General features: G+C 49.1%; 1 protein-coding gene across 1 annotated transcript; it reads left to right on the forward strand.

Moving 5' to 3' along the window:
* Positions 1-5,696: 5,696 nt before the first annotated feature.
* On the forward strand, positions 5,697-12,712 carry ADM2 (adrenomedullin 2). Its single transcript, XM_026687875.2, has 2 exons — positions 5,697-6,018; positions 11,325-12,712. The coding sequence occupies exons 1-2, from the start codon at positions 5,864-5,866 to the stop codon at positions 11,680-11,682; spliced, it is 513 nt and encodes a 170-aa protein (XP_026543660.1). The 5' UTR covers positions 5,697-5,863; the 3' UTR covers positions 11,683-12,712.
* The last annotated feature ends 1,178 nt before the right edge of the window (positions 12,713-13,890 follow it).

The raw sequence follows: 13,890 nt of genomic DNA on the forward strand, positions 1-13,890 counted from the left end.
ATTTCAACCAGCTTATAGCAATCAATTTCTATTAATTCCTTTTAAAGTTATTTCCAAGGTCCATAAGGTTTATTTTTAAATTCCTTCTATTAAATTCTTAATTTTTCCAAAAGTCACCAATTAATCCCAGGTTTCAGCCCTCTTTCTTCTTCCTTTATGATATTCTAGTTTCATTTTTCAGGGTTTCTGTTATATTATAACAAAGTCCTCTTATTTTATATCAAAGTCCAATTTTAAAAGAACCAAGCACTTTTTAAAGAGCCACTAAAATTTTTCTTTTATCATTAGATGGCGCTCTCTGTTATGTCCAAATCCACCCTTTCTTTTCACTTTCTTTTCTCTATTTAGGGCTTTTAAGTTTCAATAATCCAATTAAGTCCAATTATCAATTATTATTTCTTTTGACACATTCAAGTTTAGCTTTTAATTGTGCCTGTTTCGTGCCAAAATCATTTATCTATTCAATTTAAGGAAGTATTTTTCTTCTGGCTTCCTCCTCCTATTTTGATGTTCAAAGCCACTTTCATTTGTATCTGATTTTTCTTTTCACTCTCTCTAGTCGCCGCTTTTAAAATCTTTCTTAAAAATTTCTTTAGATCTTAATTCCAGGGTAACTTTGTATCCATATGTTGCACCTAATTTGCCCGGTCTCCACACTGTCTGCTGCTTCACCACACCTGCACAATCTTTGTCCCTGATAGCCGCCTTTCTTCTCCCCTCAACCAGACAGGCGGTCTCCCTTTATTCACCATCCCTGCAAGGTGGTTCTGGCCTCATTTCGAGCCCTCTAACGGGAGAGCATGGATTGAAGCAGTGGACAATTGCGGACTTCGATCTGTCCACGACGGAAACGCCACCAGAAGTCAGACTGCTTGTGTCTTTATGTCTCATTCACATATATAACCACAGGTGGAGGTTCATTCTGATGAACGCAGCAAGATCTTGCAGACACTGCTGAAAAGAAAAACGTTGCCAATCTCTTTACTTCTTAGGCTGCTGTATAAGAGTTTCAGGTTTGTCATCCACTTCCATTTTCATTATCAAATTCTTCCCCTAGCAGGATGTGCTGTTTACACTGGTTCTGTCAAAAGTTCTTTCTGAGTGTTTTCTTTCAAAATCTCCAAGTTGGTCAATCTCCTAGTGTATTTTTTAACCTCTCACAAAATTCATTGCTTCTGCAGTTTCTTGAAGCTCAGCTGCAATGGACCTTCCTTTCTGTTTCTGCTTATGAAACTGGAATTGCTTTGCATGGAATAATGATTTTGCCACCAAATGTTCCTGATTTACTAGTTTTGTAAAGTTGAATCACATGGTTTATTTGTAGGGCCTTCAGCTTTTCAATAAAATCTTCTCTTTGCCTCCCACAACTATCAGCAAAACAGGCACTTTTTTCTTAGCAACCACTTTATTTGGCTCAAAAAAATGGTTAAAGCCTTGCTGTGGTTGGTGTCCTCCGTGGCACTAATCAGACATTTCCATTTTCCCAATAAAGTAGCCATCCTACTGTGCCTTTTCTGTTTGGTTTGTTTTTATTTTCCTCCTTTGGTTTTTACTGCTCTTTTTAACAACCCCCAAGATACTATGAGGCTTACCCTAGAAACATAACACTGAAGCTTCCATTAATTAGGAGCAAAAGCTGGTTGAACTTGGGAGTTCATTTCTTTTGGAAGAAGCCATTGACTTTTCCCTTGCAATCTAGGGAATTTGCATACAAGTATTGGCATATAAATTTAATAAGTAATGGTAGAACAGTTATTTGATTTGGATATGAAAGATATCTGTATCTTGTCTTTGCCACAGTCAGAACACTTCCTGGTTCATATGCATTGACCACCATTGTTACTTCAGTGGCCCTTTCAAATAATCTGCCCCAGGCCCCTGGAAAGTAATTGGGGATTTCTTTAACAAGGAAATGGGGCAAATGGATTGAGGACCTGTTTGATTACTAGTAAGAGGAGGTGTGTCTGGCCCTTGTCAAAATCATCCCTGAGTAGCCGCCCAGGGTGTCCCCTTGGTTTGCAGAGGACTTGGGGAGATGAAGCAGTGGAAGCAGGCCGAGAATGACAGAACGTGGCCAAGCACAAGATTGATCACTCTGTGGTGACAAAGCAGGTGAAATACTCTTAGTTCTCTCTTCTTGCTTTGCTGGATTATTGTCCAGTGTCCCTCCTTATTCAGAGGGCTGGTTGGTTCACCTGTGGATAAGAGCCCTCCAGTGGGGTTGCCTCTGGGCCACTGAGGCCAGCCAGCAGAATGTGACTGGCCATCTCGCTACATTATTTGGGATTCTTTTGGCCCTGTAATTGCCAAGGAATCGGATAGGCTGCTCCTCAGCGGATCCTCAGCTGCCTGAGCCCACTGATGGAGGCTGTTTGGAAGCTTTCAAATACAAATTGTACACAAATGTTATAAATAAGTTGGAAATTGTATCAAACATTTGTTTTGATATATTGATCTATATGAGTACAGAGATAGCCTTGAAAAATACGCAGCAGCTCTTAGGAAAACTTGAATTTGGCCCAGAAAGACAGGAGAGGAAGAAACGTTAGATTACCCTGCCTTGGCTCTCTCTGGTGACAGAGACTGCCAGGCTTTCAAGATTCTTGGTGCTCTCAGAGCTCCTGCTGGCTTCCCCATTGACTGAGCTGGTAGGAAGCCTCCGGGAAGTTGCTCATAGGACAGGGGTGGGCAAACTACGGCCCGCAGGCCACATCCGGCCCATTGGTCTTTTTAATCCGGCCCGCTGAAGATTGGTACAGAATTAAGGATTGATGTGAATGATTGAATGATTGCATTCATTTGATTTTGACTTGTAATGACAGGCATTTCGACACCAGGTGGCGGCCCGTCTGTCAAATTTTAAAAGTCAATGAGGCCCCCGAGCCAAAAAGTTTGCCCACCCCTGTCATAGGACCTCAGGATGCTGCAACTGTCATAATTGCAATAAAGTCCATAATTGCCACTTACCAAGTGCCTGAATTGTGATCACGTGACTGCAAGGATGTAGATCTGTACGGACTGGTCATAAAAGCCTCCATGTTGAGTGCCTCATCCTTTCAAATAGTCACCAAACAAGAATGATCGTAAAGCAAAAACAACCCGTATCCTCCTTTTTTTGGATATGCTTGATCTGTGTTCTCATTGTTTTATTGCTTTCCTGCTTTTAATTCTTATGCAGTTGGGCAAGCTATAAGTGGGTGGGTGGATGATAGTGCCTCGTACCTAGCCACAATAGTGAGCTGTTGCAGAAATTCCACAGCTTTGGGGAGAGTTTAAACTGACCATCCTTCTGATAAACTAAGTCAGAACATTCCCCTTTGCGTTTCACTTTGTCAATCATAGGAGTAATGCCGCTGTTTGAATGTTGGGGTGAGGCAACCCTTCATATGAATCTGTTTGAGTTTACATGAGGCAGTGCTGTGGTTTTTCTTAAATGTGATTTGTTCATTAAAGCACCGGTGGCTGTGTTTTACACGGCCGTATCCCAGGAGGTACGTTTTGCCATTGCTCAGTTGTGCACTTCAGGTGATTTGTGCCAGCCTCTAGACTGGCCAGATGTCCTTCCCATTCAGCATAGCCCTTGGATCAGAGGCAGGTAAGTGAGTGTTGCTCTGACTTGTGTGCACCTGGCTAGAAATGTCCTGTTTCCTTGCCAATGGATTTACTTTATTGTACTGTTTACCGCTAAATTATGATCTTGTTAACCGCTCTGAGAACATGTTAAATAAAGAGGAACCTGTAATTCTTAAATCAACACTGAAGAGGCAAGTAAATGGGTTTCATGGTTTTGTAGCCAGGAGAAACCTGGAATGAGAAAATAACAAGGCTGTGCAGCTCTCCCAATTGCAAAGGAACAAGGTGTTTTAGGGTGATTAACAACTCCGGCAAGCAGCTCCAGCTCCCACTGTGGTGGCAGAGCAGGACTCTCTGCTCTCCAAAACCCTGCAGTGAATTAGGAGACAGGAGAAATAAATGTTTGGTGTACCTTTGCTGGCATTAAATGTGTTTGGGACACATTTTTAATCAAGATTATTTGCCTGTGATCGCCATTTACCAATAGTTTCCCTTTTAGACAAGTAAAGAAATTGTTGCCTCTGTTTTCCCTTAAGTGTCCTAACAGGAGGAGCAGTCCACCCAGCTGCACCATACTTGCAAAAGCCAAGTACTTTCCTCCCCGTGAAAGAGAGCTCTGCCATGTGTGGCCTGAGTGGACGGGACAAATAGATCGCGTTGTTCAACAATTTAGGCTCTTCTGGAGTTCTTAACTCTGGAAAGATCAGAAGGGGATGGATGTCAGGCATGACTGGCTCTTTCGCTTTGCAGATAGGATGAAACTGACTTTTCACAGAAGCATCAGATGCCTTTTTGAGATAAAATGAAGGCCAGCTCCTGAAATAATTGCATGTCAGCAGTAAAACTGTCTCTCATGGCCAAAGGAGGCCAGGATGGAAGGCCAGCCACACCAGGGCTATCCAGGGTCTCCATGATTCCACTCATAAACAAAGCCCCCAGGCCCTGCCGGTTCGGATGCTTTGTGAGGGCAGAACACAGGCATGCAACATCTGCTAGTCTTGGTTCGCCAGGGGTGTCAGGATTGTAATCACTGGAAAGAGGTGGGGGGAGAACTGAAGCAACAGAGGGAGCAGCGAATACTAGGTTTTTTTATCCATGGGGTGGACGGAGGCCACTGGAACTGGCCCTGGCATTCGTTGGCTGAGACTGGCCAGAAGGCCTCTGGTGGAATTGCAGTGCAGCTCTGCTCTTAGCCAGGAGCCTGAAGCAAATGTGCAACCTGGGTGTGAAAGTTACTAGACTGGAGTTAAGGGAGCAGCGGTCATCCTGCATTTCTTGGGCACTTTTGCCAGGATTTGGGGATGATGCTCTGCTTCACATTTTGAAGGCTTTGAAGAGGATATTTCAAATAACTGGAGAGGTAGCAGTTATTTCGGTTGTATGGTTTTTTTTGGCACCTGAAATGTCCCTCAACACAGATAAAAGGCAGCCCTTCAGGCTAGCAAATGACTTTTCTTCCCCTCTTCAAATAGGACATGGAAATTCTGCATGATTCCGTGGAGTTCGGATTGTCCGACGGAGGCTCACTCCCACGAATGCCCTGAAGCTGCGCCAGAGCCATCGGCAAGGGAAATCTTTCGCGGGAAGCTCCGGCCGGTTTAAGTCTCGGACAAGCTCTGCCATGCCGGCGCGGGAGGGGTCGTCTCTGGCCAGCCCTTCAACGTCCCGCTGGGAGCTACCCGAGGCGCTCCGCTCCGGATGCTCTCCCGGCAGCCGCGCCGCACCGGGGCCCGGAGGAGTGGAGGGCTTGGAGCAGAGAGAGGCGAGGTGGTGTGCGGTGGTCCGTCCTGGATTGGAGCTTCTCCTGCCGTGCGGCGCAATCACAACAAGCCTGGACTTGCAGCGGGGGGCGGGGGGGCACGGGCGGGGAGGTGCGCCCGCCTGGCTTTGGCCCCCTTCGCTTTCCCGCGCCCGGGAAGCGGCCGCCGCTGGGCAAAAGCCGCGCCGGCTGGAGGGAGCGCCTTCCCTCCGAGGGGCCGCCCGTGCGGGCCCCGCACCTCCTGTAGGGCCATCCCCGAAGAAGGCGGCTGGCGAGCCCCGGGGCGGGCAGAGCAGGGCCGTGGCGGCCGGGCGCCCCGCCCCGTCGGGGAAGGAGCCGGGAGGGAATGGTATTTAACCCGGGGCCGGCCGGGTGCGACGGCAGAGACAGGAGACTAACCCCACGCGAGAGGCTGGAAGAGCGGCGGCTCAGTCCCCCCTCGAGTCTGGAAGCCGTCGCGGGGAGTGGGCAGCGTGGGCTCCGTCGCCGTTCCCCGGCAACTCTGCGGAGCCCTTCCCGTCTTCTGCCGCCATGAAGCGCCAGTCGCCGGCTGGGCAGAGTTGCATCAGCCGCCGCCACTTCCTGCCGCTGCTGCTCCTGCTGTTTCTCCACCTGCCCGCCGCCGAACTCGAGTCATGTTGCCCGCCTGCTCCGTCTGGGCGCGGGGCGCGGCTCTCGTTGCCCAGGTAAGCTGGTTGGCCGTATCTCCGCGCGGCCCCCGGTCGCCCTCCCTAGTAGGGCTCCGCTCCCGGCACGGTAGCAGGCTCCATCCTTCATACTCCAGCGACCCTTTCCCGGGTTGGAAGGGGACCGGGGCAGTCCAGGACCGGAATCACCAATACCGGGAGGACACCCACAGCCTCCCCCACGCCCCCCCACACACACACACACTGTCCTCATGTCCCTTTTCGATTACTGCCAGCCTCGCCTGCTTCGCTAGCGCTTCCTCTTGGCCGCTGGTTCCATGGGCTGCCATGAACAGAATTTTCTCCTAGAGAGTAAACCCCAGGAGAGCCCCGTGCAAGCCTGGGGGCCATGAGTTACAAGCTTTTTTTTTTTTTGGACTTTTTCAAGGGTTAGCACCAGAACCACTGGAATTCAGCTGAGCTGCCTTCTTCACAAAGGGTCTGATGCACAGGGCAACCAGTCCGGAGCGTGTGCATGTGTGTGTGCATGCTTCAAGGCTTCCTTGAGGAACCTTGGTGGTGGTTACACTTCTTTTTCCCTCTCTCCCTGCTCCCCCAACTGCCCTGTGCAGATGCTGGGAACCTGCTGAGGGGCAGTGAGCAGTCCCAGGTGTGGATGGAAGGGGTTGAATAATGGATGCTGGCCAGTTGGGCTTACTGAGTTCCAGAGCTGCCTTGTGTACTCTGGCCATGATCCAGGACCTTGTTAAGTGTCCCTGAGCCCTTTGAAATGAATCTGTTCGAGCTTATGTAACTCAGCAAATTAGGAAAGCTGGAATCCTCTCTTGACTTGGAGTAAACCCACCCGATTGGCTTTAGGGCAAATGTGTGTAGTAGGGCCGACCCTCAAAGCGTAATATTGAATTCCATGTTCTTTCACATTTGGACGTTTCGTCCCTTAGGTGTTGGTCTGCAGTGGAGTTCAGCTCACTAACCCTAACCCTAAAAAATAATTGGCATAGAAACAAGTCCTAAAAACCACCCTGAAACTATTGGAACCACATAGCATTTCTGCCACCAATGATGCAATATCATTACAAAATGAATCAGCTGTTGAAACTGGAAGTCTTTTAAGGAATCCTTTGAAAGCCAGAAAGGAGAAGGCAAGGCAGGTCTACGAGGAAGAGCCCTAGTGTGTTGAGGGCCCTCCCCTACCCATCCGTCAGCTACTGGGGCACACTGGCTAATAAGAGACCTTCCACCCTAGCCTGAGAGGGAAGACACACTTGAGACCCTTGGCAGAAGGGAGGTTTTCCCCTGCCAGTGCTGGGATGAAATGTGGGGGTGTTGCAAGGGGGGAGAAAGTGGACTTCTCCATCCACCCCTCCTTGTTCCTCTTCTGCCTGGGGCCCTCCTCTCCAATTCCTGAATGTGTCTTTTGGCTGTATTTTATACCTTTCCTAGCAACGACAGATGCCCCACTTCCAATAAAAATATTTGTCCTTTTTTATTTTATTCCCCCCTCCCGGTAAAAATTGGTGCCCGATTTAAGTTAACCAACCATTTAATTTTCTTTTATGGATAGAGAGCTGTTCATTCTGTACCCCTAGAATGCTTCTAGAGGGAGGAAGATGATACATGGCAGTCTTGTAAATAGGCTACCCCTTGTTGGGTTGTGCATAACTCAATGTGTGCAAGTGATATCAAGCAAGGTGTGGTTGCCAAGCCCCAGTTTCCCTCTGGGCTCCTTTCTCGTGGCCTCTGGTTCCTTGGCCTTGGCAGGACAAGAAGCTTTTCACTTGGAGAAGATGGAAGACAAGAAGAAATCAGAGTTTTAGCAACACGGATGGAACTGGGGAGTCTGTGGGAGACCTTGGTCTACCTGGTTTGGACCCTAATTTGCCTGGTGTGCAGACGTTCCATGCTGCCTTGCTGATTGTAGTATCAGGATCAAAGGCTGCCATCAACAAGTAGCATCAAAGGTGCAGAACCATCTTTCCTTTCAAGGAGCTCCATGCAAACATTGGGTGCCCTCCCAGGAGTCCTTGGGCAACTTGGAAGCATCTTTATAGCTTACAGAGATTGGGTGAAGGTTCAGGCAGAAAGGAGCGCACTTCCGGTTCCAGTCCCCTGACACTTAGATTGCCGTAGGGAAATGAACCTGAACAAATATTTTTCAGCCAAGCACTCAAGAGGCACAAGTAGTAGTACATGGCCAGCAGGTGATCAGCCATTGCTGCCTCAATTCAGCCAACCTTGAGGACAGACAGGGCTGATGGTAGGAGCTGGACAAACTGAAGCATTGCCTCTTCTGTTGGGTAGTGCAGGAAGCTGGACTAGTAAGAAAGGCCCCATCTTCTTATGCTACAGATTGTAGGATTCCTAAAGTTCTTACTGCTGCCATCTATGATTGAACAGGAGCGGAACTGCAGTGTATATCTGCTCTCTCACACACACATATTAAGAGTGGTACATTGCACTCTGCAGGTGCACAGAGGAAGCAGTGGGTGCAAGACCAGGCTTGCTGGAGTGGCTTCTGCTTCTCATGAGTCAGGGCAACCTACTTTCTTGAGTTGGAGAATAAACCAGCACAGCAAGGACCTTGCCTCTGATCACTTCCCAGGTTAGAATCCGGCTTTTAATGCCCTATAATCCAACTGTCAAAGGGATCCAGCAATGACACTACAAGCAAGACTTTGGTCAAAGAATCAGGAGGAGCCTGGAAAGATCTTTTCTGACTAAAGGCAAGTCAACAAAGCGTTGCTCCCAGACACCTTCTGATTTTTGACATGGATCTCCTCCTAGAGAATAAGGCAAAGCTCCCCCTTAGCAGCAAATGGAAAAGAATGCAAACCAAAGACTGAATTTGGACTAGCAATGATGGTTCTGCAAAGATCTTGTTATTTACACAGGAAAAACTAAGCATCATGATGATGTATTCCACCTATTCTTCCCTCCATCCCACTTTCTCCCCACCAGCTCTGTGGCATCAGCTAGGCTGTGGGAGAGACTTCCTGGCCCCGCACTGTCTGAATCCAACCCCAATGGGGTATCCCACCACGCTGTGCTCTCCATCCGCCTCCGTGGAGATTTTGACCAAGATAGCTGGAAGGTCTGTCCAGCTTCCCTAAAATGTGTGGGTCACTCCATCCACTGCAGGGGGGCTCAGACAGGAAGGGATCAGGTTGCTGACACAGTTAGAAGAGGAAATGCCAGCAGCCATAGTGCTCAAGCACTATGGTCAGGTCAAAGCCAAGGAATCACCGGCCACGTTGTCTGAGAGGTACCATCAGACATTGAATTGGAGGGGGTGTCGTTTTCAGGAAGTTTTTTTTCCAGCCATCCTGTGGTTCCCTGAAAGATGTGTCTGAATGGGAAAGAGGAGATGTCCTCTTTGGCTCCCAGCAGAAGGGCTTGGCTGGGATGGGGGAGGGGTTGATTCAGGGAAAGGCACAAGGAAGGAGCTTTCTGTGACTGGATGCGGCATGAGATGCGCCAGAGGGCACACCCCGTCTTCCTTCCTCACCCTAAGTACGATCTTGGAAGCCAGGCATCTTCTGCTTTAACAGAGTCACACAAGTCACAACCCCACTTCAACTCTGCCAGCCCCTCCCTAGGTTTTGGTGAGCTCTCTGCAACGGTGCTGACTATGAAAAGCCTCTATGTAAGCTGGCTTGGGTGTGCAGGCTCACGCCTGTGATGCAGCTGGTGTTTGTGCATGCTCCTCTTGGGTGGCTACCAGTGTACGTGTCCTGTGGCAGGTAGCTTCTTTCCTCTCTGCACGTGCGCCTCCCTCCTCACTTTGCCCTCTGGCCATCTCCCAGGCTCTCCCATCTCATCTGCAGCCCAGGCTCCCTGCCAGGGATTCTGTAGTTGACCTCACTTTTTTCTCACCTTGGCCTCCCCTTTCTAGCCAGGCCTACCATCTTCCACCTCTTTTCCTCCCTTTCCACTCCTCCCCCTGCCCCCTTACTGCCCTGCAAAGGAGGAGGTTCAGCTGGCTGCCTCGCTGCCTGAAAAGGACTGAGTGGCAAACCCAGTGCCCGACTTCATGTGGGGCTTTCAGAGCTCCAGGGAGCAACTCCTCTTCCTGGAGGGCTCCCTCCTCCTGGCTTCTCCTGGCTATGGCTTAAAGACTAGAGTTTGCCTTCTGGTTAGCACTGCTCTGGCCCCCCTAGGATGGGGAAGAAGGTACTCTGCCCCCTGCCTTGAAAAGAAGGGGGGGGAAGCAGTGTTTAAACTTTAAATTAGTTTCAAATGGGTGTAGTATCTTGTTTTCCATTTCGATACTACTATCTATTTTTTCTAGATTGGGATCCAGATTCCATGCATAGAAAAATATACTGTTGTCTGTCCATGTGGAAAAGCAATTTCTCCAGGTTCTCAGCCACAGGGTGCTTTTGAGAGAGGCAAAGCCATGGCCATATCCATCTGAAAATGCAGCCTAGAAACATCAGTTTTAGCTTTTTGGCCTGCTTGGACTTCCTGTAGAGGGTGTGGCAGAGAAGGACCTTGGTTGCTGGGGTGCATTTCCAGGCCCACCAGAAGGAAGCTGTGTTGGCCTCGTCTCCTGGGAAGCCATGCAGTTCACTGCAGGGTCTCTTTCTCTCCCCCAGCGAGGATAATAGCCCAGCTATTCCCAAAGGAATGCAGACTTTCTGGGTCCTGATCCCAAAGGATCTGCCAAATTATTTCCCCATTCTTTCCCACAGAGGACAGGTCAGGGTTTGCTTCCCTTGGTTGGGCAGAAGCATCAGAGTACAGCTCTATCTAAGTTTTATTTTTGTCTTTCAGCTTTTATATTTGCAAGAACTTCCTGATCAGCCTTGGCTAATGGAAAGGCCAGATGTTCCAACCTCAGCTTCATCTTTAGAAATCTCATTAAAAATTGAGAGCCCGAAATAAAGACAAAGTGCCAGGATACATTAATTGGGGCACGGGGAGGGGGGGGTGGCAGCAACTAACACCAAGTCAGAGGGTCCAGATTAAAGGTGTTTGCAGCTTTTCTCCAACACACACCAACTTCAGAAAACTTGAAGTTTCTGCCAGCAATGTTAGATCCACCAACTCATCCTTTGGGGGAGGTATGACAAATGCATCCTTTTTAAGTTCACACAACTCACAAAACATCTTATGGTCAGTAAATGTGTCGTATCTCCAAGACTAACCATATTATGGATAGCCTGATCTATACCCAGTAGATTCCCCAACCTTTCAAACTCAGACTATCAAGTTCTAGAATAGGGAAGGAATGTCCCCCACTTCTCATCCAGAGGTTCCTGAGCCCAGCATCCCTGCGTCTCCAGCTCTTCTTTCCTTCTTGTACATCCAGGGGCCCTCTAAGCATCTCCTCTTCTTTGTGGCAGGAAACCGTGGGACTCAAACCACCCTTCTACCTGGCTTCCGAAGGGGCTGTCGAAGAAGAACGGAGTGCCTTGGCTGGCTCAGAAGCAACCTGGGATGGCAGACAGCTTGCTTTCCCTCCGAGAGCTCCCCAGGCCCAGACTGAACTCCCTGCAGCTTGGCTATGGCCCTCTGCCTCGGCCCGCACTGATGCTGGCCCTTCATCGAAAGCGCCGTGCTGCCCAACTAATGCGCGTGGGTTGTGCTTTGGGCACTTGCCAAGTGCAAAATCTCAGACACCGGCTTTGGCAGCTGAAGGGCCAGTTGGGACGCCAGGATTCCTCCCCCATCAGTCTCCATAGTCCCCACAGCTATGGCTGATGGCAGAGGGTGATGCCAGGACTGGAAAGGCAGCTGCTCCTTGCCCTGAACATTTCCAGCAGCCTCTCCTCCTTGAGACCTCCCATGCCATCGCTGGTCTTCCTGCTGGACCTACTTGTAGGGCATTCCCCTGGTGGGTGGGGTGACGTGGGCCTTGAAAAAAAGTGGGGCGGGGCTGCTGCTGGAGGGGCCCGAGTCCCAGCTCTCACCTCACAGGAGGTGCGCTGGGTGCAGCTGTACAATAGCCACACTCCATCCTGGCAAGAGGGAGTTGAAGGTTTATCAATAGATGGGATCATTCCATATTAATACTGCTAGCGTCATAGGAGGAGAACCAGCTCTGGCTTTCAGTGAATGAATCTCTTCCCTGCACGCATCCTAAAAACTAATAAAAAGATTTAAGCATGGATTTTATCTCCGCGTGCACCACCTCAAAGCTTGGGGCTGTAAGAGAGGATGAACCATGTCAAAAAGGAGGCATCCCTTCCCCTTGGAACAGCTCATGCTAATGCTATTGGCTAGGTAACATGTGTTGAGTGTGCAGCTGTGCAAGTGCGCTCTGTGAGAAAGTGAGACTGGCTGGCTTGCAAGAGAGGGCATGCACCTCCTCAGCCCCTTCTCTCTAACCTTGGTGCCTCATTTGAATTCACCAGGCTTTCTCCCCAGGGGTCTGGATGAGGGTTAATGCAGGGTGCATTTCAAACCCAGAGCTGTTCTCTGAATCACCTGGTATGCAGCTTTTTCTCCCAACTGCCATGTAAAGGTAGAATTGTGTGTGGAACTGCCCCAGCAAAACAACCTCAGGCAGTGATCTGATAAATGACTCCGGAGTCCAGTGCAGATTGTGTCTTCTAGGCACTGAAAAGCAACTGCAGGCAGTTTTCCAGAACAAAACCTTCCCTGGGAAAAGTGGAATGTTGAATCTTAATAAAAGATAAAAGTTGTGTTGTGGGGGGGGTGCACGAAGGGAGGCTCAGCCAATCTCATTGTACACATGTTGTACTCTGACAATAAAGCTAATAATAGAAGACTATTGGCACCCATGGTGTGTTGCTCAACAGTAGCTCATGCTTGCTGGTCTAGTTCACATGACATGTTAGACCAGGTTTTGTAGTTTGTGATTCAGGGTATATGGAAAAGGACGTTATCCACATGGCAGGCTGTATCCTGTTAAATCACAAAACTTGTTAAGTCATCATAGAGTTATGAGTTTGGGCAGAGCACGCGATAGAAACTCAAGTATGTTGAGTTAGTCTGGGTGAGGTGAACTTGATGGGGGGAGGCACTGGCATTCAAAGGCTCAGCATGTCTTTTGGCCCTGGGGGCTTCCATAGGGCATGCAGTAAAATAAAATTTTTGAAGCTTTAGTAAAAAAGCAAAATGGCAAAAAAAAAAACCTGCATTTTTTTGAGTGGGAGTAAACAATCCTGGACTTCTGAAAGAAGTCCTTATTACCCAGAATCCAGGTTTCTTCTTACTGAATCCCTCAGGAACAAGAGGCAATTTCAGCATCCAGACTTTGCCTCCGAAGCAATGAATGCTTGAACATAACAGCCCCCTCAGTTGTAACAGCAGGGTTCTGCACAAGTAGCATTTCTGAATATCCGCCGCAAGCAGGCAAGAAAGGCGGTTTGTCAGGGCTCTCCTTGGAGGAGACAGCCAGGGCTGAATGGCCTTTTGCATACACTTATCCCAGCATGCAAGGATCTGGAAAGCTGCCTTTTAAGAAGTGGGATGAACCAAGCAGTGCACAGGGCCAAATTTCCTCTGAGACAGGTTATGCCTGTATCCCTTGAGTCACAGACAAATGCGACCATCTGGAAAATCTCCCTTGCTAATCAAGGGAAGGGTCAGATGGAATAGAGAGGTGGGTTGGCTTCCTTGGAGTGCAGAGTTAAAATGACAGCAGAGCTTGTCCCTGGGTCCAAGGGCCACCACAGCTTTGCTGGCTAAGAGCTTTCTGAGAAAGGTCAAGCAGAGGGGCTGGGATCTGACTCAGCAGTTTCCTGCATCAACAAGATGTCCCGGGCAAGCTAGCATGGCAGGAGGAGGGTCCCACCTGGGCTGACTCACCTGGAGGCTTCTCTCACAATCCCATGACACCTCTGCTCAGAAACCATGACCAGGAGCCCTTTTGCCTAGGAGGATCTCCCCACCACCACCTTTCCAACCCCGGCTGCCTCCCCCACCAGCTATGCAGCTTCTGTT

Source organism: Notechis scutatus, chromosome 6 (assembly GCF_049901735.1).
Source record: "Notechis scutatus isolate UNSWTSFEM ecotype Mainland chromosome 6, rNotScu1.2, whole genome shotgun sequence".
NCBI classification, from domain to species: Eukaryota; Metazoa; Chordata; class Lepidosauria; order Squamata; family Elapidae; genus Notechis; species Notechis scutatus.

Bases quoted from the DNA above. Each gene is read 5' to 3' on its own strand.
- ADM2 (XM_026687875.2), top strand. From the start codon at position 5,864: ATGAAGCGCCAGTCGCCGGCTGGGCAGAGTTGCATCAGCCGCCGCCAC. The intron at 6,019-11,324 runs GTAAGCTGGTTG...TCTTTGTGGCAG, and splicing joins GCGCGGCTCTCGTTGCCCAG to GAAACCGTGGGACTCAAACC.